We start from the raw sequence: 21,574 nt of genomic DNA on the forward strand, positions 1-21,574 counted from the left end.
AAGATCTTTTATTAAACAAATTAACTCGTTAGCTCCATAACTTTAAGACAAAAATTAGAATTATAATTCAAAACTTTGCGCATTTATTTGAATAATTGAACAAGAGATTGTGCATTTTATGCATGTTTGTAATCTTTCAAAAGAAAAGAAAAACCTAACTTAAATGTTGTCTATATAGTTACAAAGTTTAGTACTAAATTTTATTATAGTAAAGCAACACTTAACAACACAGTGAAGTATCTAACAGTTAAGCATTTCTCCAATAAATTTGATAATAACCCTCGTTAAAGACAATTAACAAACAACTGTCCCTCTTCATTACTGACCTCAGAGAATCTAAAGTAAAACTCAAAAATTATAGTTCCAAGAATATCTAATGCAAGTTTAAATATCCTGTTAATTATACTTCAGATGTTTTTTACCCTTCTTTAGAAACCCAAGAGTATCTAGTGCAGGGTTTCCCAAACTTTTTTTGCAAATGGCCCCTTTAAAAAAATTGAAAAAGCCATGGTTCCCTTCAACAAGATTACTCATAAACTACCATAAAATACACATAAGACCTTTTTTTTGCTCTTCATCTGCAACTCAAGAATATCTAGTGTAAGTTTCAAGTTATGGCCTCATGGCCCCCTGAGGTTTCTTTACTGCTTATGGCCCCCCTCTTCCCCCTTTGGCCACCTGAGTATCTGTCATGGCCCCCTTGAGAGCCACTTGGCCCACTTTGGGAAACCCTGATCTAGTGCAAGTTATTTATTGCTGTCTTACTAGTTACCGCCCCACCACAACTTACATTGATCGCTCTAAAGGTGTAGTATTGCCCCATTGGGTAACCCTTGTATAAATCATAAACTCTAATAAAAAACTTTATAACTATTTGAAAGTAAATAGTAATATAGTTTAGAAAAAAAAATTGTTACTTGATTAAGACTTGTACTCAAACTTAAAAAAAAACAACTAGAAAACTTAGCAGAAAACTTGAAGTATTTGGAACAGTTACTTTTGTATTTAAAAAGTATTTTTGTAAGCTTTAAGGTTTTAAAACAATTTAAAAACTTTTTTTTTCTAAGTAGTATCAGTTAAACGTTCAAAGTTTAAAAAAATATAAGATTAATAAAAGCATGATAAAAATAGTGTAGATACGTAGTATTAAAAAAAAAACAAGTTTTAGCATTAATATTAATAAATTAATTATTTTATTACAAAAAAAACACAATGTCACAGAATAAAATGCATATAAGATTATTGTGGACGGTTAATAAGAATGATTATTGAAATATATAAATACCAAAATAATGCACATATAAATTAAAAAAAATTACAAAAACGTCAAAACGTATGAACAGATTAATAATTAACTTGTGGCAAAACATAAATTAGGTGTATTGCAAAATTGATTAGGTCAGCCTTTCTAATAAGTCACTAAACAAACACAATTTCAAACAGGTATAAAACACAATGAGATAACAATTAAAATGATTAAATACGTATTTGTACCAAGTATTGTTTACTTAAAGCACTTAAACTTTAAGTTGGCTATGAGTATAAATGACGCATATAGAAAAAAAGTTATTACGAATCAACTAAATAGTTTAAAAAGTTTTCTGAAAAAAAAAACGGCACTTAAAAAAAGTACGTAAGTACTTGGCTTTGAATTACAAACTAAGTTGTTTTGTTACAGTTAATTAATGAACAACAACTACTACATTAAATAACTTTTCAAACATTTTACAGAGAAGCCTTTTTCATAGCAACAGTCAAGTTATCTGCAATTTTGTTCAGGAACTCTTGGGTGCTCAAGTAATCTTTTCTTGTCACACTGTGAATACATTAATAAGTTACTTTATTAAAGGTTGTTATGCATTAAAAGAATCACATAAAGGCTTAAACAAGTACAATGCTGACGAAAACTAATGAAACAATTTAGTTAATTAATATAAATTACTTATTATCATAAAACTAAATGGTTTTTGCTTTTTTATGTTTATTTAAACGATAATAATAAGTTTTAATTAATATCCATGTATACATAGATAATTAGAAGTTGTATAAGTATTTTTTTCATAGGATTAACATAATCTTAGACTTTTATACATATTTAACCGATAGTCATACTATTTTCAACCTTTAAGAACATTTAATAAACTATTTAAAAACTAATAAAATAATTTATCTAAACTTAAATTTCTTACAATACAAAAACTAGGGTGTAATGAATTAAATTTGTAGGCAAGACTTTGATTATTTCAGAACATTTGAACATTGTTAATTTTATACTTTATTTTATCAACGCTTTATCAATGTTAATGCAGATAGCAGGGTTGCCATAGGTTTTTGGATTTTTTTCAAGTATTCTAAATCTGTTCAGAGTTTTTAAAAGTACCAGTTTTATTTGTCCATTTTTGTTTAAAATTTAATTCAAAGTAAAAGACTGTGTTAAATAGTATAAAAATATTGAAAAGATACTATAGTGCTACTTTAAATGTCTATTATAATAAATATCTTACTTTAATATATACAACAAAATTAGTTGCATATGACAAATGTTTAGTTTCTAATCTAAATTTAATTTACATGGAAAAACTGTTTTATAATTTTCAATGTTTTTCAAGTGATTTTTGTTCAAAATTCTAGATGTTTTCTTTGCAAAATATCTCAAATTCCAGATTTTTCTAAGATTGCAGGTTTTATGGCAACCCTGAGACAGCCTAAAATAGTGTTAATACTTTTGTACATCATATATGCAACGAAATGTTTACTTAATGAAAAATTTATAATTAATCAAGTTTTAATTTAAAGCATTCGTATAAAATTGATAGATGTTTTGGTTTTCATAACTTTAAAGTACTGAAATTTTTTTTTTTACAGTTTTTGAATTTTATTTATAATTTTTGACTTTTAATAAACTGTCTAATTATAAAAAGTAAAATTTTAAATCCAAATATCATTAAAAATTTAAAAAAAATAGGTGTATATCGTGATTTATAAAAGTAAACTTAATGAAGATGTTGTTTTTAAATTAAATAAAACTTACTTAAATCTACTTTAACTGATAACTATTTATTTCTTAAACTTAAACTTACTAAAACAGCTTATTACACAAAGTTTAACTTACAGAGACTTAATAATTAAATTATAAACCAAAGGGATAAAAAAATTAATAACAAACTTAATTTTTTTATGTTTATAAATAATAATTTTAATGCAAATCTCAATTCTTTTACTACACGTATTTCATGGGTAAAATAGCAACTAAATATTTCAAATTTTCTTTCTTTAAAAGGTCTGTCGGGGAGGAAAAAAAAGTAGAATTACTGCAAATACTTTTGAGATGCCCGGAACCTGACAGTGTACTTTATAAAAAATTTTGCCACCCGTTGTGTAGGACTTATTTTGCTTGGAGAAAAGGACCGTTGAAGAAGTTATACACCGCTTGTAAAACGTGGTTTCGTTTATCGATAGCAGTTTCGATGGACTTTCAATATTTATGTAACAATCATTTACTTTTATTTTTTTAGCCTCAAAGGTTTGAGATTTAGGCAAATAAACAACTGTATGATGGGTTTGAGGTTAAATAATGTATAACATTTTTAAATTGCTGTTCTTGAACATTATTGTTTTAAAAGAACTGTTACCACAATGTGTACTTACAGTTGTTCGCGCGCAAATGACAAAAAATGTTTTTTTAGTGCACTTAGGTCTTCCATGGAATGTCAAGTTCGAAACAGAAAACACCGAATCAGGCTCAGCTACGAACGACAGCGTTGCCAAATATTTTGGGTTAATTTTTTCAAGATTTTCCAAATTTCTTCCAGGTTTTCAAAAGTACGTATTTTAGGGTTTATTTTTAGTTTAAAGTTAAGTTTAAGGTAAAAAACTGTTAATAGTATAAAAACATAAAACGGTTCTGTAAAGCTACTTCAAATGTGTGTTTTTTTTTTAATTTTTGATGATGACAAAATGTTTTATTTATATGGTAGATTTTTTGTTTCAAATCAAAATTTTTCTACTTAACATGTAAAAACTGTTAAAAATTTCAGGTTTTTTTCTGGTTTTTTAGTGATTTTTGTTAAAAATTCTAGTTTTTTTTTTCAAAGTTTCTCAAATTCCAGGTTATCCAGATTTCCAAGTTTTCCCTGGTAAGAGTAAAAATCCCCTATATGGACCAGATCTAACATGTTCTTCTGTTATTAGGAGCAATATGATTTCAATTTCAACATTCTGAGAACTACCTGGATAATAGGTTCGAAATCCTATCCCGAGCTAGAAACACCTACCATCTTTCGGTTCTAGAATCTTTGTTTATTAGAACTCGCGAGCATAAAATTTGCAAACAAAGAGATTTTTACAATTTAAAACTTTAAAAATAGCGTCTTTAATAGTATCATTGTTGTCGTTATTGTCGTATTTTTAATGTGCTTTTTATTTAATTAAGTTTCAGGTAAAAATTTCTACTATTTTAAATGTTTTTGTTTTAGTAATTTTGTCTTAAAAATTACTTCAAGTTAGTTCAGTACAACTCTATTCTATTTTTCAATCTTTTTTCTAAACAGACTTTTATACTTTATGACGTAACTATTTTTTGTTAGACTTTTCAAATTCATTATATATAAATAAAATTACTCGATAATATTCATAGTTTTTAGCAATTTTATTCCGAAGAGAGCTAAACGAAATTAATCAATAAACTTTTTTTCGAAAATGAGTGAGTTATGTTTAAACTTTTTAATTTCTACATAAAAAATATTTTACAAGTCAGATAAATAAAGTTCAAGTTAAAATGGGCATGTTCAGGTAGATTAGTAAAGTAATTATTTCATTGGTATCATGTTAAGTTTGGATTTTATTTCAGTTAACAGCAGTGACTCAGATTTCTTATATATTCTCAGTTTTTATTTTCACAGGTTATCATTGTATTAATAGTCATTTAGCTTTGTTTATTAAACCTGTTTTAATCAATGTTAAGTACTAGAAACTCCGGAATTTATTGTGACTTCCATGCCTTAATTTCACTAGCTACACTTGTCCACTTAATTTCACTAATAACACTTATCCATCTAAAATCACTAGCTACACTTGTCCACTTAATTTTACTAGTTACACGTAAACTTTTTAACAGCTAAAAACTATTGACAAGCACAAAAACTTTCAACAAACTTTTTCAATCCCTTGATGCAAATGGCCAGATCTTTGGTCATGTGACCCTCCTCAATTGTGTTGGTGCAAGTTTGTTCCAGTAATTTCGCAAATTCGCCCAATTTATCGTTACTGTCCAGTTTTGCTCTGTGCAACAAACCTCTGGTCCATGCGAATATAGACGCTAAAATATTAAACTGATGTTATATTAGTTTTTTATAAATAAAAATACTAAAAACTGTAAAACAGGTTTTTATTTTAAAGTTATCACCAAAATAACGAAGTATAGCATACACAAAACCTTAAATCCTCTTACTAACCTCTTTTTTTACTTTTATAACTGTTGGTTAAACAACTATAACCATAATGTTCTTATAACCTACAATTTTAGTTATTTAGACATTTTTTTTATTGACAAATCTTTCTTCAAGTAACTTTTTAACATTAAAGTTTTCAATTAAACAACAGTAAACACAAAATCTATAAATGTAGTTGTTGATATATAACATTATAATTTGTAACAAACAAAACATAGAGACTCCGTATTTCTGTTTGGTGTAAAAAACTTTTTAAGTAGATAGTACACCAGCGGGTTAAAGAAACAACAAATAAAGACCAAATAATGCTGCTAATTTAAGTACCAAACCGATATTGTTGGATGGTGGGTAAAACACGACATGAAAGGAATCAATTAAAAAACTAGTGTTGTAATATTTCAACATTCAACGAACCGATGGAGTTGGTGGACGTTTCTTTTCCCTGCTGGTGGTTCCTGTAATGCCTGGTGACCGTACCGTGAGCCGCTTCGGATTCCAACGTCTTTCCGTCCGGGTGGATCAGCACTGACGTCATCATGCCCAATGACCCGTATCCTGTTGAGAAAATAAACTTTGAGGATGCGTATATACGTACAGGGTTGCCACTTGTTTTTTTCAAAGCTTTTTTCAAGATTTTCCAAATTTCTTCCAGGTTTTTTAAAGTACACATTTTTGGGTCTATTTTTAGTTTAAAGTTAAGTTTAAGGTAAGAAACTATATTAAATTGTATAAAAACATTAAAAAGATACTGTAATACTACTTTAAATCTAATTTTAATAAATAAAATTTTGATGATGACAAAAAAAAAATTGTCTATGCATTTTTGTGTCAAATCAAAGTTTTACTACTGAACATGTTAAAATTTTTAAATTCCAGGTTTTTTTTGTCTAATTTGTCAAATTCCAGATTTTTCCAGGTTTCCAGGTAAAGTGGCAACCCTGTATATGTAATCGATTTTGACAGTTGAGTAGTTATGTGGAGATTTTCAGTAGCAAGGTTGATACTTCAGGTATTATAAAAAAAACATAAGCTTAATTTTCATTTGTGATTTTATTTACAACGCTGATTTTGTTATCATAAGTATACGTTAATAAGTCAAAACACTTGACAACATATTAAGCCTGCAATAAGTTTATAACAATAGTATGCATATTGTCTATTTTTTTGTACATTACTTGACGACACTAACCTTATTTTTTCAATTAGCAAACGAAAAATAAACTTTAATCAACCATAAGTTCTGTATTCTTCAAGCAATAACAATTCAAACCCTGAGCAACGGAGTCACTTTGCACGTCACCATCGTAGTTCTTGCACGCCCACACGAACCCTCCTTCCGACTTCATGGCGTAAGCCACCATGTCGTCAATCAGCCTGTGCTCGTACCAAATGCCCGCTCGCTCGTACGACTGCTTGTATTCGCTGTTGGGGATAAAAAGTAATTGTATTACGTTTTACTATTTGATTAGTTTGTTTGTTTAACTTTAAAAGTTGATGCTCGATTGTTTAACAAACCAAAACTATAAAAACAGATCGATAAAAATTACATTTATTCTAATGTAGTTTCTTTTGAGTTCTTGTACTGTACCAGACAAGTATGACTGCTTGTATTCGCTGTTGGGAGTTGTCAGTGTTGTGAATAAGAGTAACTTTGTTTAAGAAATTAAAATTGTGAGCAATTACGTTCTTTTTATTTGATTAGTTTGTTTGTTTTACTTTTAAACTCGACTCGAGTATTTAGCAAACCAAAACTATGAAAACAATTCAATAAAAATTACAGTTACAGTGACCTCTCGCTTATTTACGCACATAGTGTCCACAGAAAAAATGCGTAAAGATACGAGAGATTGTAAAGATACGAAAGGTACCAAATATACTTACTACAATGGCTGTTTTTTGATATTGTATTTAGTTAAAAGCAGACTGGGGACTTTCCCACCTTTAACAATTTGTTTATTTTATTTATAGATATGAAAACAAAAGATAAAACTATACATAAAATAAATAAAAAAAATTTAAATTTATATAAAATAATAATACTTGTATAAAAAGATTATTATTTTTAATAATAAGTAGATTTTATTTTTATTTTGTTTATATGTGACTTATTTTATACTTAACATTTATATTCTATTCATTTAACTAGTAATATGCTTACTAAAAAACCAACTGAGATTTGTGTTAAGTGTAAGCTCTATATTTATAAAGTACCACTGTTATTTTTAGCTAGGAAGTTTCATTATATTTCTTTTTCAGATGTTTATTCATATATAGGGCTGCATTATTTATTTTTGTTTTAAACTCTCCTCATTTCATTACACTTTCATTATTTATCACAGTCATATTTCTTTCAAAATTTTCATTTAATCTCTTATTGTTTACAAAATTTCTGATATACTGAAGTATAACTAAATGTTTATCAATTAGTCCAAAAATATAGAGAGGTGGGTCATCATTTAAAAACATATTTTAAATAAAAAATATACCATTAACCTAATTCGTGCAACATTGAAAATAGTTAAAAAAATAAATATACTTTTTATTTTTTTTAGAATTCTAAAATGCGTAACTAAACGAGAGTGCGTAACGTCACGAGTGCGTAAAGATGCGAGATGTAACTGTATCTTAACTTAGTTTCTTTTTGAGTTCTTATACTATACCAGACCAACATTTTAAAATCTATTGTATTATCACATTAAATAAAGTTTTTGAAACTATTTAACTTGAAGTATAAACTTTTTGTCACGTTCTAAATTAGCTTACAGTTAGTTACAAAGGGTAAAAGCTTACATATTACCTTTCCGTTATCTACATTTCAGTATTGAGGATATTGTATTTTATAAATTAATAAATGGATTACTATAAATTTAGTACATTAATATATTTTATAAAGAATAAATCAAAAAAAAAAACATGTAAAAGTAGGGCTAAGTTGATAAAAAGATAGAAAATAAAGATAAAAAATATGAGAAATTCCCGTCTTATCTAAATCTTCAAAACTGTAAACTTTTTATCATAAACTTATGAATATTTCATTTAAAAGCATAGCATTCGCTTTTTCGTTTACTTTTTGATTTATCTTAATAAAAATTGAACAAGCTTACAAGTATATGCTTGTTCTAAGCCCTTAGAGTTAAGATTGTCGGCCCGCGAGGTACTTTTCAGCTCGAAGCATACCTTTTTGAAAATAGTAAACAAGGAATGTTTTCAGGATTTAAGTATGAAATTAGGCTATATGTTTAGTACTTACTCAGTACTAGTTCTCTAGTACTGTTTATTCTATTATGTTTTTACATACTTTAATAATAATACTTTTAAATAACTGCGGTCCGCGGAAGATTTTTTATATACAGTGCGGCCTGCGAATTATAAAATGATGCCGACCTTTGTTTTAAAAGTATAAATAATATGCTAAAAAACTAAACAATAAAAATGAAACATGTTAGACTAAAATTGTATTTAGTGCTTACTGTTTCAGAAGTTAATTTGTGGAATAGTGTTTTTTTTTTGTTTATGTTTTAGAACTAGAACTTTTAATGTTTTTCAAGAGATATGTGGACTAACAAAATGTTTTATCAATAAACGAAATTAAATATGAACAAATTGAAGAAACAGCACGATTTTTAACAAGTGCTTCACCATTTTTCGTTGACCAAGCAAAATTATTTTTAAAATTAAATGACCAAGCTGAAATTTGTATGATTGTAAAAAATACAAAACAATCCTCTTGTAAAAACTCATGAAAATAAAGAAAAAATCTTAGCTCTAAAACAATCAAGTTAACCAGCCGTCTATGGTATATTATGTAAAAAAAATTGTAATATACAAACAATACAAATCTCTCAGTTTTAAGTTTAAGTTTAAAATGAACAAATTGAAGAAACACTACAATTTTTAACAGTTACTTGATCAGTTTTTCTTGACCCAAATAAACGATTTATTTTTAATTTAAATAAACAGGCCATCAACAGCGTAATTATCAATAACAAACCTCTCGTAAACTTTCATGAAGATGTCCTTGAACCTGCCGTCGTACTGCTTGAGTATGGTGTTCTTGGTGGACAGGTACAGCGGCCACTTCTTCCCCAGCGCGTACTTCATGCACGAGTGCGCGAAGTCGGTGATGGACTTGTCCGTGTTGTACATGGCCATCGCCACCCCTCCCCCGCCTGCAAACATGTTTAATTGGGCGAAAGTGATATTTTGACTTGACATTTACAAAAAATGCGTACAGTTTGGGCAAAGTGATTTTTTTTTAATTCGAGGTTTTCTTAACAAGGTGTTCACTAATCATTAACTGAATGTTTAAGAAATGGATTTGTTGAATGTCCAGGACCAATTAAAAGTACTAGTTTTAAAAATAAAATTTATAATTTATAACTTTTGATGTCTTTAATTGTTAAAAATTTTATTGTACATGGCTATCGCAAATAGCCATTTAAATAAAAAACACAATTAGCATAAGACCAGGTAATTTGTAGGTTGGCATAACATTTGATTGTAGAACAAACATAATACTAACAACATTTCACAATACTGTCATGAAGTAAATATTAAATAGATAAATATTATGCAACTTATTTTCGCTGTTCAGCTCAAAGGCTAGAACTAACATAATTTCCAAATTAATCTAAACTTACTGTTTTTAAATAGTTTATAAAAACAGAAATACACTTCATAAAAATATTTTAACAAAACATTATTTGTTGATTTAAAACTTTTCAAGAATTAATTTTTTTTTCTTTTATTGTGTATGTGACTTGTAATAAAACAAATAATTAAAGTTTGTTGTTATTTATAACAACGTAATACAGGAAGATAAGTATAAAAAATATAGGCAAAAATGTATCACTAACACAAAGGACTAGTAGCACAACTTAAGTTTAGTAAAGTAGACTTAGCTTGAAAGTTTTATTATTCATTTTAAAACATTTCAAAAAATATTTAAAATTGCTACAAAAGTTATAATTTACTAGTAAATGTTTGTACTATAGTGATAAATATAAACTATAGTATATGATATACATATATTTTTTAATAACTAATTTATAATAGTTGTTTGTAATGAAATTTCAACTCACAACTATAAGTTAATCGTTTAAAGATTTTAAATCTCACAGAAACATTTCAAACTGTATGTTTCAGTAGGAAAACGAAAACCAATTAAAACAACTATTTTTTAATGACAATTGTAGTAAAAACATACTACTTTTGGGAAAATTTTAAACAAAAGATTTTACAAAAACAACTAAAATGCGTACAAACTTATAAACAAAAACAAACTTTTAAATTTGAAAACTGAATCCTCTCTGACGAGATTGCCGTCTTTGTCCTTGTACGAAATAAAAACTAAGGATTCTACTTACACACTATTATTGGCCTGGTTTATAACGCAACGTGCGCTCTAACTTGTATAATAGAAATCCCAAGATAACGCTTAAATTCTAGTTGACTTAAATAAACTAATATGAATTACTTACTATTTACTAAAGGTTTAATAAATCAGTTACTTATACTAATTTAAACTGAGTTCGAATCTGTGATAATGATTATATTTACAATGAATTTGCGAAACGAAAAGATGATAAAATGCTGCACAACATTACACTAATAAACCAAATTATCAATTCTTTTAAAAGACGACAATACTCGAATAAAAGAAACTAAAAACTAAATGTTTAAACCAAACTCAAAAAGTATTCCAAAATCGAAATCAACTCGACAACAAAATTGAAACCATTAAAACTTAAGTGCAGCGAAAAGCTGCACTGAGTTCAGTCCGCTGCAATGCAGTAGAAACTAAAAGAACTCTAAATTACTCGAGATTGTTGAATTTATACTCGCTTGAGAAAAAAGAAGAAAGTAAAAAAGAGACAATTACCGCGTAAGCGGCACAATGTTTTATTGATAAGTTTACTTTTAAAACCTAGGAAAACATAAAACAATTTTAAATTGGTTAGCAAGTCAAAATATTATAAAAGTTTAACTAAGATGCAAGTTGCCTTTAACAGATTTTTACAATTGAAAACTAAAAAGGCGAAAAAAAGCAATAACTAGAATCTATTTCCTCCTACATTTTTTTTAGATAAATACTTCATATTTTAAAGAAATGTTCCTTGTAATAATTAGAAAAATATGTGGTAAGAAATTTTCTTTTTATTTAAAGATATAAATGTTATAATCAAGGAAAAACAGAAAAATGTTTTTTGTTTATTTTTGAAAAAATATACATAGTTACAAAATTAACACCTCTTTACGACAGTTTTTAAAAGTGCAAGGAAAACGTTCTGTAAATTACAGGTAATTAGATTTAAATGTAGTTTAAGTTAAATGTAGATTTAAATGTTAAAAATAAACATCAAATAATTAGAGTTAAATTTAAAAATACAATAGCTAGAAAAAATACTAACTATATTTTAAAATTAGATTTATATACAATATATGAAAATTCAATTTATCGAAATATTATAAAAACTAATTACAAGATCAAGATACAAAAAAATCAATGTAAAAATAAATAACAACTTTTTAACATAAGCAAAAAACACTAATATCAATTCTTAACATCAAAAGATTCAAATAACTAACTTGATCAACGAAAGCGTGTCGTCCAATCACGATGGGTTTCTTCCAGGTATTGACCAATCGGGGAATGTTCTTGCAGATGATGGCCTCTCTGAACACAGTGCCTCCCAGTATGTTTCTGTGTGAAAACTTGTAGGTTTTTATAGATAAACTAAGTGTGTGCTTTATCTAAGTGTTATAAAATGATAAAAATCAAGTTTGGAGAAAACTTAAAAACAAGAGCTGTATAATTTACTCAAGATAATTGTATATGTTAAAATATATAAATGAATTTAAGTAAAAAAATATTTTATTAACACAATAATATCAATTTGCAAAGAACGAGGTTTGACCTTGAATTAAATGTTTTGTAGGTTATACAAAGATATTTGTACTATGTTTAAGTGTAAATAACACAAATTAATAAACAAAAAAGTAAAAGTTAGTACAAAAAAAATTATAAAAACTCTCTAGTATATTTCTTTAAAAAGCGATAAAAATTACATTTTTTAATAGTTGAATATAATAGTTAACGTAAAAGATTATTATGATCAAATAAAAGACGGCAAAAATCATTTTACTGTCATGTTTAAATGAAAACCTGATAAAAATTCAAATACTTTTTATTTAAGTAAATTAATAAAAGTAGTTACAAGTTTAGATTCAACTTTTTTTGCATAAACAGAAAAAATAGGCTCTATAAAATAATTTTAGATTTTTAAGACCTAGTTTCGTATAGAGTCATAGATATCAACAATTTAGTAATATTTTTCAAGAAAGTTTATTTTAACTTAACAAAATTCAAAGTAGTTTTTGAGATAGGGAATCAAAACTAATGTGCTTTACCGAAACAATATTCGAAATTCTAACTAAAAATAAAATACTTATTTTAAATTTTACCAATTTCTACATTATATAAAATTTATTTTTCTAATTTTTACAGTGTACGTATTCTCAACTTTGTTTGAGAAGTGTAGAGATTGTTTTTAGAATGAGGTCATAAAATAAAAGTAAGCCTCTTTATATGCAACATTTTCTTGAAAATTGAGGTCTACAGCTAAGTAAAACCTAAAAAATTAAAAAAAAAAAAGTAACGTGAATCATTATTATTTGTAATATTAAGAATAAATTAGATGTTAAATAAGTTTGTTAATATTGAGTGATAACATTTGTTTGACATTTTTGTTTTTATTTAACATATTTTCTAGTATTATATTATTTATAACCCATACTAGCCTCAACTGGTTTTCTATGAGAAAGCTTTTACAAAACTGACTACATCAACATTTGAAACTAGTTATTTGTAACAAGTAAATTAATTTAAGACCATTCTTAACTTAAAAGAAATTGATTGGATTTTTCCACATAGTCTTAAAATAAAATCCTAAGAACAACTAAATAACGTTAGAAATAATAAACACAAATTAAAACTTTTTATTTCATAAAACTTGTAAGAGTACACTATAAAAGGTAAGGTTAAAACTAAAATTTTTAATTGTTCTTTAAAACCTTATAAAAAGCATACTTAAAATCTTAAAATCATAATACTTAATATTAAAAAGTATATGAAAAACAAAAAATTAAGATTTTTGTAAATCTATAAATATAAAGAACATGGATTAATTTTGGTAGATGTTTTGACTGAAAAAAAACAAAAACACAAAGAAATAATAATTAGTTTTATAACAGGAGTAGGTGGTAATATAACCCGTAATTGCTTTGATATTTTGTATGGGTCATGTAAGTGTTTAATTTTGAGGACTTCAGCAAAGTTAAAACTTAAATTTATTAATTATTTTTGCATTTATGATATATTTGACCTTGCTCAAATCAAACATCCACTCTAAAACTCATGCAAAACAATATAACATTAAAAAAACATAAACCTAAAACGTTTAACTGATAATATCTATAAGGGAAAAAAAAACAACATGCTTTGATAGGAAACCAAAAATATAGAACAAACACACAAATTTAAAAGATAAATTTACTCAAATTAAACAACAACAAAATGATCAAAAATCTAATTTAAGAAAAAACAAAGCTTGTACTGTAATTACTCTTAACTCACAATATTAAGCAAAAGTTAGAATTTGAAAACATATCTAGAGAGAAAAGCTATAAATCAAACACAGAAAAATAGCATGTGTACAAATCTGATTGTTGCATCTAAACTACTTTCAACCAAAAATTTAAGAAAAAATGAAAGTATGCTATATGAGTAAGCCACGAACAAAAACAAACAGTTTTAGAAGACTACTCAAAACAAACAACAAACTACTTTTCATTTATATACACATTAAGAGTAAGTGAAAACAATCATTGAAAGAAAACAAGAACACAAAAACAAAATTATACTGATCGTACCTGATGGTTCCATTGGGGCTCTTCCACATCTTCTTCAGTTTGAACTCCTCCACCCTCGCTTCATCGGGTGTTATGGTGGCGCACTTGATGCCCACATTGTGCTTCAGTATGGCGTTTGCAGCGTCAACCGTCACCTGGTCGTTTGTCTCATCCCTGTACTCAAGTCCCAAGTCGAAACTGTAATGGTTTTTATTAAAATATGTTTTTTTTTTGTGGAAAGTAGAAACAAATTATCTTTACAAAAAAACTGTTTTTAAATATGCTTAAATTAATTTACTGCAATGTATGTATATATTTTTTTTTCATTAGTTACATTGTATCTTAGTCTTAAGCCAAAATTGTCATGTTTAGTTTATATCAAAAAAAAATACTTACAAGTCTGTTTTGTTTTTGTCGAAAAGATGATTTGTTTATTCAAATGAAATATTTTTGGATTTAATTTTAATTTTAGTAGTATCGTTAGTTTAAGTATTTTATTTTAAGTATCATTATATGCAAATTCTAAGTCAAAACTATCATAACAACTTAAAACTTTAGTGAGACAACAATTTATATTTCAAGTGGTTTTTTTGATATGGTAATATTAAGGGTATTATAATTATACCTACAATTTACAGCTTTATTTTGATTGGTGTATTTTGTTACTCTTATAAGTTTATAAACCACTGATTTAGTATAGTTGTGCAAAATTAAAGGTTGTTTTTCTTTTTTGTATTAAAGTCACCCAGAACTTTCAAAAATTAGCCGGAGTTCATTAAAAAATTACATAAGTTTTATAAGCTAAAACTTTAAAAAAATAACTGTTGATCAAGATTGATTGCCAAAATATAACATTGTAATAGCAAAAGGACTTGATACATAAAAGTGAAAACAAAATTTAATATATAAGTAACTGCTTACTTAAATCTTTTTGGAAAGAAGTCTAAACTAGTCTGAGTTTTGCATAATATTTAATTCTTATTGTGCTGAAACCATGTTTTAGTTCATGTAATAAGACCAATACATAACAAAATACTTTCACTTCTTCAACCATTATCACAAAGTTAAAAACTTAGTTTAACCAGTCTCTGATTTAAATTTGACAACAATAATTAAATAAAAATAGAAACAGTGTAAACTACAAAAGACATAAACATAGTTGTTAATTAAAAACAACAAAAATACTTGAAAAGTTTTAATTTTAAGTTGTAATTTAAAAACCCATTTTTAAGTTGTAAAAGTAAAATGCAAAAAGCTTACTATTCTAATCAACATTTTTTTAAATCATAAAAAATATAAACTAACCACTAAATATCAAGGTCAACAAATGGAAAGATGAGTTTTTCTTTGATCATTTCTCAAATAATGCGGGTCATTTCATCTCCTTTGAACTCAACAACTGTTCCTCCATTTATTTTATCCATGATTACTTTAGACAGATGTTCTAAAGAAAATAGTGTAACATAGAAAACCAAAACATACATGAAAATACAATTGTTTATATAATAAATTTTAAATACGTTTTAAACATTGTAACAATTGAGTTATAAGTACTGTTTAAAGATATATTTTGTTCTATTTTAACCTTAACTTGTACATATACAAAACTTTCTCACCAACTTACAGTGTTGTAATAACCCAGGGTTTCCCAAAACAGGGCTTTGACAGAAATTTAGGGGGGCATGAGCTGTAAAGAAGCCACAGAGGGTCAATGAGGTCATAATTTAAAACTTATACTAGATATTCTTGAGTTAATGATGAGGAGCAAAATAAAGTTCTTAGGTTCTTTAGAAGGTAGTAATCTTGTTTGGGGGGGGGGGGCATAACTTTTTTAACCCAAGTTTAGGAGGCCTTTTGAAATTAAGTTTTGGAAATCTTGTAATGAACTCTACGGCAGAAAACTTATTTAATGAAAATATTTTCTCTTTTTCAGTGACTTTATAATTTTCATAACATAAATATTATTTTATTATATAACTTTAAAATATTTATGTCATGTTTTTTTAACTAAACGTTTATAATATCTAAATTGTTTTAAGAGCATAGGAAAGTTTGAGTTTTTTATAAAAAACTTAAATGGCTGCTGTATGGAAGCTGAAGTATGAATTAACTATAAGTATGGGTAGGGAGTACAGCACATTTTTTTGGTCATGTTGTAAAATCCATATGAGGAGTCTTGATTTGGATGTGTTTTGGTAAAAAAATTTAAAAAATTCCTAAAAAAAAAACTGCACCCCAAAAATCACATAATTTTTGATTTTTTGACTTAAATAGTAATAAAGTCACTCATACACGTCCTAGACTTATATGATATATCTTAAAAAAAGCTAATAATTATAGGCATACACTTAATGACATTTCAACAGTTTTTGGAATATTATGACATCATAATCACACAAAATTTGTAAATTTTATTTGTAAAATGGTGCATTTTGAAAAATTAAGAAGCATAGCTGGTTGTCTAATCTAATTAAAACAAAATATTTTAAAATAAAACTTTGTAGATATACTTACTTACCTTTAAAATTTAGGTGATGCTGTATGTATACTTATGGGATATTTGATGTCATAATTCATTTAGCTATAAGTATTTAAAAATAACTTAAGAATGTTATTCAATTTGCATTACAAGAACATAACGAAATACAAAAAAGTTATAATTTGTTATAGGCAACAAAATGTTGTATGGCATTTAACATTAGGTTAATGATTGCAAAATAAATAGAGACTAGTAAAATAAAGAAATAAAGAACATTGCATAATAAAACGAACATTGCACTGTATCATTTAGTATTAACACTTAAGATTACTGCAAAATGACTGATACTTTTAAAAATACTAGTATAAAATAACTGTCAAATGATTGATAAAAATCTAACTGACTATATGTACATAAAACTCATAAAACTACATAAAAACTACTTTTTAACTTTATGTAAAAGACATCTGTTCTACTATTAAATCTATTTTGACATGGTTTCTCAGTGAAAAAGTAATAGATCTTTCATAAGAAACATCCCATTCCAATATCAACTTTACAATCAAGAATAGAATCTAAATGCAAGTTTCGCAAATCACGTTTAGGTGGATGTTTCCACTTCGAATTTCTTCTGTCTTGAACTCTCATGAGGTGGTCCATCTTATAAGTCCCATCATCATTTAAAGTGGCAACCATGCTTTATAATGAAAAAATAAAATAACACTAATTTTAATAAATTTACATGTAGTTCTTATAATATATGTCTTATTATTTTACTTTTACTCAGGTGCTCTCAATAAACATAATATCTAAAAGTGGTTTAGAGTGTTTTTTATATCTTTATCAACAATCAATTGAAATGACTTAGTAATATCTTTCTGGTTGATTGACTTCAGAATTCGTCATTAAAAATCATAGAAACTAAAAGTAAAACCAGCAGAAGAATTAGCTTTTCATAATAGAAAAAATTCGATTTAACAGACAAAATTTGCATATTTTGTGTAATTATGACGTCATAATATATCAAAAGCAGTTGAAATGTCATTAAAGGTATGCCTATAATTATTAGCTTTCATTTAAGATATAATATATAAGTCTAGGACATGTATGAGTGACTTTATTACTATTTAAGTCGAAAAATCAAAAATTATGTGTTTTTTGGGGTCCAGATCAGTTTTTTGGGGTGCATTTTTTGTTTAAGAATTTTAAAAAAATTTTTTTCAATTGTTCTTAATTGGACCAAAACACATCCAAATCAAGACTCTTCATGTGTCTAGCAAACATCACCCAAGTACTCCCTACCCCTACTATATGCCAGTTTTTTAAAACATTAAAAAATTAATTGCTATTTAAGACATAGTAGTCATTTGTGTAAAAATTTTCTATCAAAAAGTTATAGACTGAAAATTTTTATCTTTAGAATTCGATAAATCTAAAACCTTCACTAATACCTAAGTTATTTTTTATTTTTAGAGCTTGAGAATTTAAACTTTAAGGATTGTTCATTGCTACATTTAAAACATCTTTAAAAAAAGTTTTCAAATAAATAAATAAACTTTGTACATAAACAAAAAAGACTATTTATTTAACAACGGAAAAGTTTAAGTTATTTTGTTTTGGTCTTAAACAGTATTGAAAACTTTTTTTTTAAGGTAGAAAAATTTCAGAAGAAACCCACTCTCCCGTCTACAACAATAAACGTTTTCTGAAGGTCAAGAAAGTGAGTTTGAGCTCATCACGTGTTATTAAGAAAAAAATCTTATCAATTTTAAATAAATACAAATCAGTCTAAAAACTTTAAAAATAATAACTAACTAAAATAAAAAATAATCCTAACCCTTTATTCAAAAACAAAACTCTTGGTGACACGCCATTTGGCAAACACTCACAAGGCTAAAATCTCAACATCAAAAACCACAAAAAGTGGGAAAACGATGAAGCTCAAATCCCCAAGTAAGTATCCGCAGGCGCTACAACAAAAAACACATCAACAATCCAATCATGTGATCACTGCCACCAGTGTGAAATCACAATCAGCTGTTGAAAACTTAGATAAACCAATATCTAATTTAAAGTATTTAATTCTATAAAAAAAATTAGAATAAAGAAATACTGTAAGTAGGAAAAAAAGTAACTATTTGTATTGAAAAAAATTATATATATATTTATATATCTCAACACTAAAATCAATAAAATATTAAGTGTTTTACAATCTTTTTAGTATTAACTTGGTACAAAATTCAAAAAAAAAAGAAAAAAAAGTAATATAAATAAATATTAAATAAATAAATAAACTAAAAAAAAAAATATATAAACATTTTGTATTAAATTTATACTTTTATCTATAATTTCTAATAAAAGATAAAAAAAAAACTAATAAATAAAATGAACTATCTTAAATCTAACACAATAACAAAATGAAAACAAATAAAACAAATAAACAATAAGCGAAATTTATTCCAATAATTTATAACAATCACTCTTACATTAAACAGGACATTCAGAAAATAAAGACCAACACATCACAATCTGATGCCCTAATAACATCAATCAAATTTGAACACAAACAAAACATACCTGCAGAAGCACTCTAGATCTACTCCTTGTAGTTATTCAACAAAAAGTTTTTATATCTAAATATAAAACAACTTTTTTTTAAGTTTTTAAAAGTTTCAGGCACACTAGACCAAAACTTGGGACCCAAATACCTAAAGCAGTTTAAGCCAAGTCTTGTTCTAGGTCTTTAAGTTATAAAAATAATTTTCTTTGAAAATCTTGTATTGTGTGAGTGAACAGAGCTAGCAAGTGTAAATCTATTGTGTTCTACATCAAATCCTGTTGTAGTATTACGCGCAACAACTTACAAATTTGCAATCTATACACATCATTTGATTTTAGAACACCATTTTATTTAAACAAAGTGTTTGTTGTGGTCAAGGCAGGTACACAACAAACATACCTAATTACTCTTTTTTGTATAAAAACAATTGGTTTTAAGTAACAGTCAGCAGCACCACCCTAAGCAGATATACAGTATTGGATGTGCGGATAAAACAAACTATAATACACCATTATCAAAGTACTCGTATCCAAATAATATCTCAATTTTGACAAAACCTAACAACTCCTAGACAATTTCGATTTCAGAGAACTAAAATGATTCTTCCAAATCAGCTTATCATCCAAAACCACTCGTAAATATTTTATACTATCACTTTGCTCAATAAGAAAACCATTAACCTTTACACTAAATTCACAACTTTTTAAAGTTTTATTGAAAAGCAGAAATTTGGTTTTTGAATAATTAATAAAAAGTTTATTATCACGCAACCATTTATCAACTTTAACCAGCTCGTTATTAATAACTTCATTTAGTTACTCAGGGTCACTATGTTGGTAACTCAAGCAGGCATCATCAGCAAACAATTTCATATTTAACTCAGTAGAGGAAAAAGTATAATTAGTATACACAAGAAACAACAAAGGATCCAAACAAGAACCTTGTGGTATTCTAACATTCACAATTTCACGCTCAGACACAATTGATTTGAAACATTATTTATGAAAGTTGATTGGCTTTGTCATTTAAATAGTCTGTTAATAAATTTAACATTGTATCTTTTATATTATAATTTTTAAGTTTTGATATTAAAATTTTGTGGTTCACCGTGTTAAAAGCTTTAGCCAAATCCAAAAATACAGAGCAATTTATTTTTTTTTCTCACCAGCCTCAACACACATCAAGCACACCTTTAATTTTACACTTAGACATAGATTTAGTGGAAACGATGTCATTCATAGTTTTTCATAATTTTTACTATTTTGTTTATTCTTTCTAAATACTTGTTTTAAATAAAGTCTCTTGGAACGTTCTATTGCTCTGTATAATTTATTTTGATATTTTTAAAAGAAACAGGATTTTTTTTGTTTTATCTTTAATAGCAAATTTAAACATTAAGTTTTTAAAGATAATTGAGATAAGTATACCTTTTGTTATCCACGGTTTAGCTTTTAATTTTTGTTCTTTTTTACTTAATATTTTGACTGGAACATGATCAAATATCGTTCCACTAAAAATACTCTCAAACTCATCCCAACATTTGATAACATCTTCACTATCTACAGCACACAAATCTTTCTCAATTTCACACTCAAATTATTCAGAAAAGCTTCAACTTCAAACTTATTAAAGTCCTGAAGGGACCTCAGTGGAACATTGCAAAACAAAAACTCAGTGGTTGACAAATAAACAAAGTTTTATTTTAAACAATCTATAAATAATCCAAAAGATTTTTTAGTTTTAAAGATTGGAAAGAATAATTTAAATGAGACTCCATAAAATTTTCATGAGGAAATAGAATTTTGCCTTTTTAGTTTCCACCTCTAATAAGTAACATGTCAAACTTCCTGATCACTTAAATATCAAAAGCTTATTTTAAATTATATATTATAAACAATGAAATTTAAATGGTTATTAATGTAAATAAACTAAAATCAAAAAAAGTGTTTTACCACGCTAAGGCCTTAATTTAATAAAAAAACAATTAGATTTAAACAAGTTTTAAAAGACTAGCAGTGTAACCAGTCTTTTGAGAAAACTACCTTTAGTAATTAGTGATAAATTTCATAATTATAAAACATAAATAATTCCTCTAGTTTCTGTCAAATTTACAATTTTCAATATTATTTAGTTGCTATTTGCAGCAACAGTTGTTGCTCAACAATGGGCAGACCA

At 26.5% G+C, this 21,574-nt stretch overlaps 1 protein-coding gene across 1 annotated transcript; it reads right to left on the minus strand.

The window, feature by feature from the left end:
- Positions 1-1,253: 1,253 nt before the first annotated feature.
- LOC145836342 (isocitrate dehydrogenase [NADP] cytoplasmic-like) lies at positions 1,254-15,784 on the minus strand. The gene is given in 9 exon segments (XM_082944152.1): positions 1,254-1,816; positions 5,155-5,317; positions 5,865-6,005; positions 6,721-6,872; positions 9,442-9,619; positions 10,734-10,799; positions 12,035-12,153; positions 14,382-14,558; positions 15,666-15,784. Coding segments are annotated over 9 exon segments (1,206 nt in total). The 3' UTR covers positions 1,254-1,725.
- Between the last annotated feature and the right edge of the window lie 5,790 nt (positions 15,785-21,574).

This window comes from Thalia democratica, chromosome 5, assembly GCF_965202585.1.
Source record: "Thalia democratica chromosome 5, ktThaDemo2.hap1.1, whole genome shotgun sequence".
NCBI lineage: Eukaryota > Metazoa > Chordata > Thaliacea > Salpida > Salpidae > Thalia > Thalia democratica.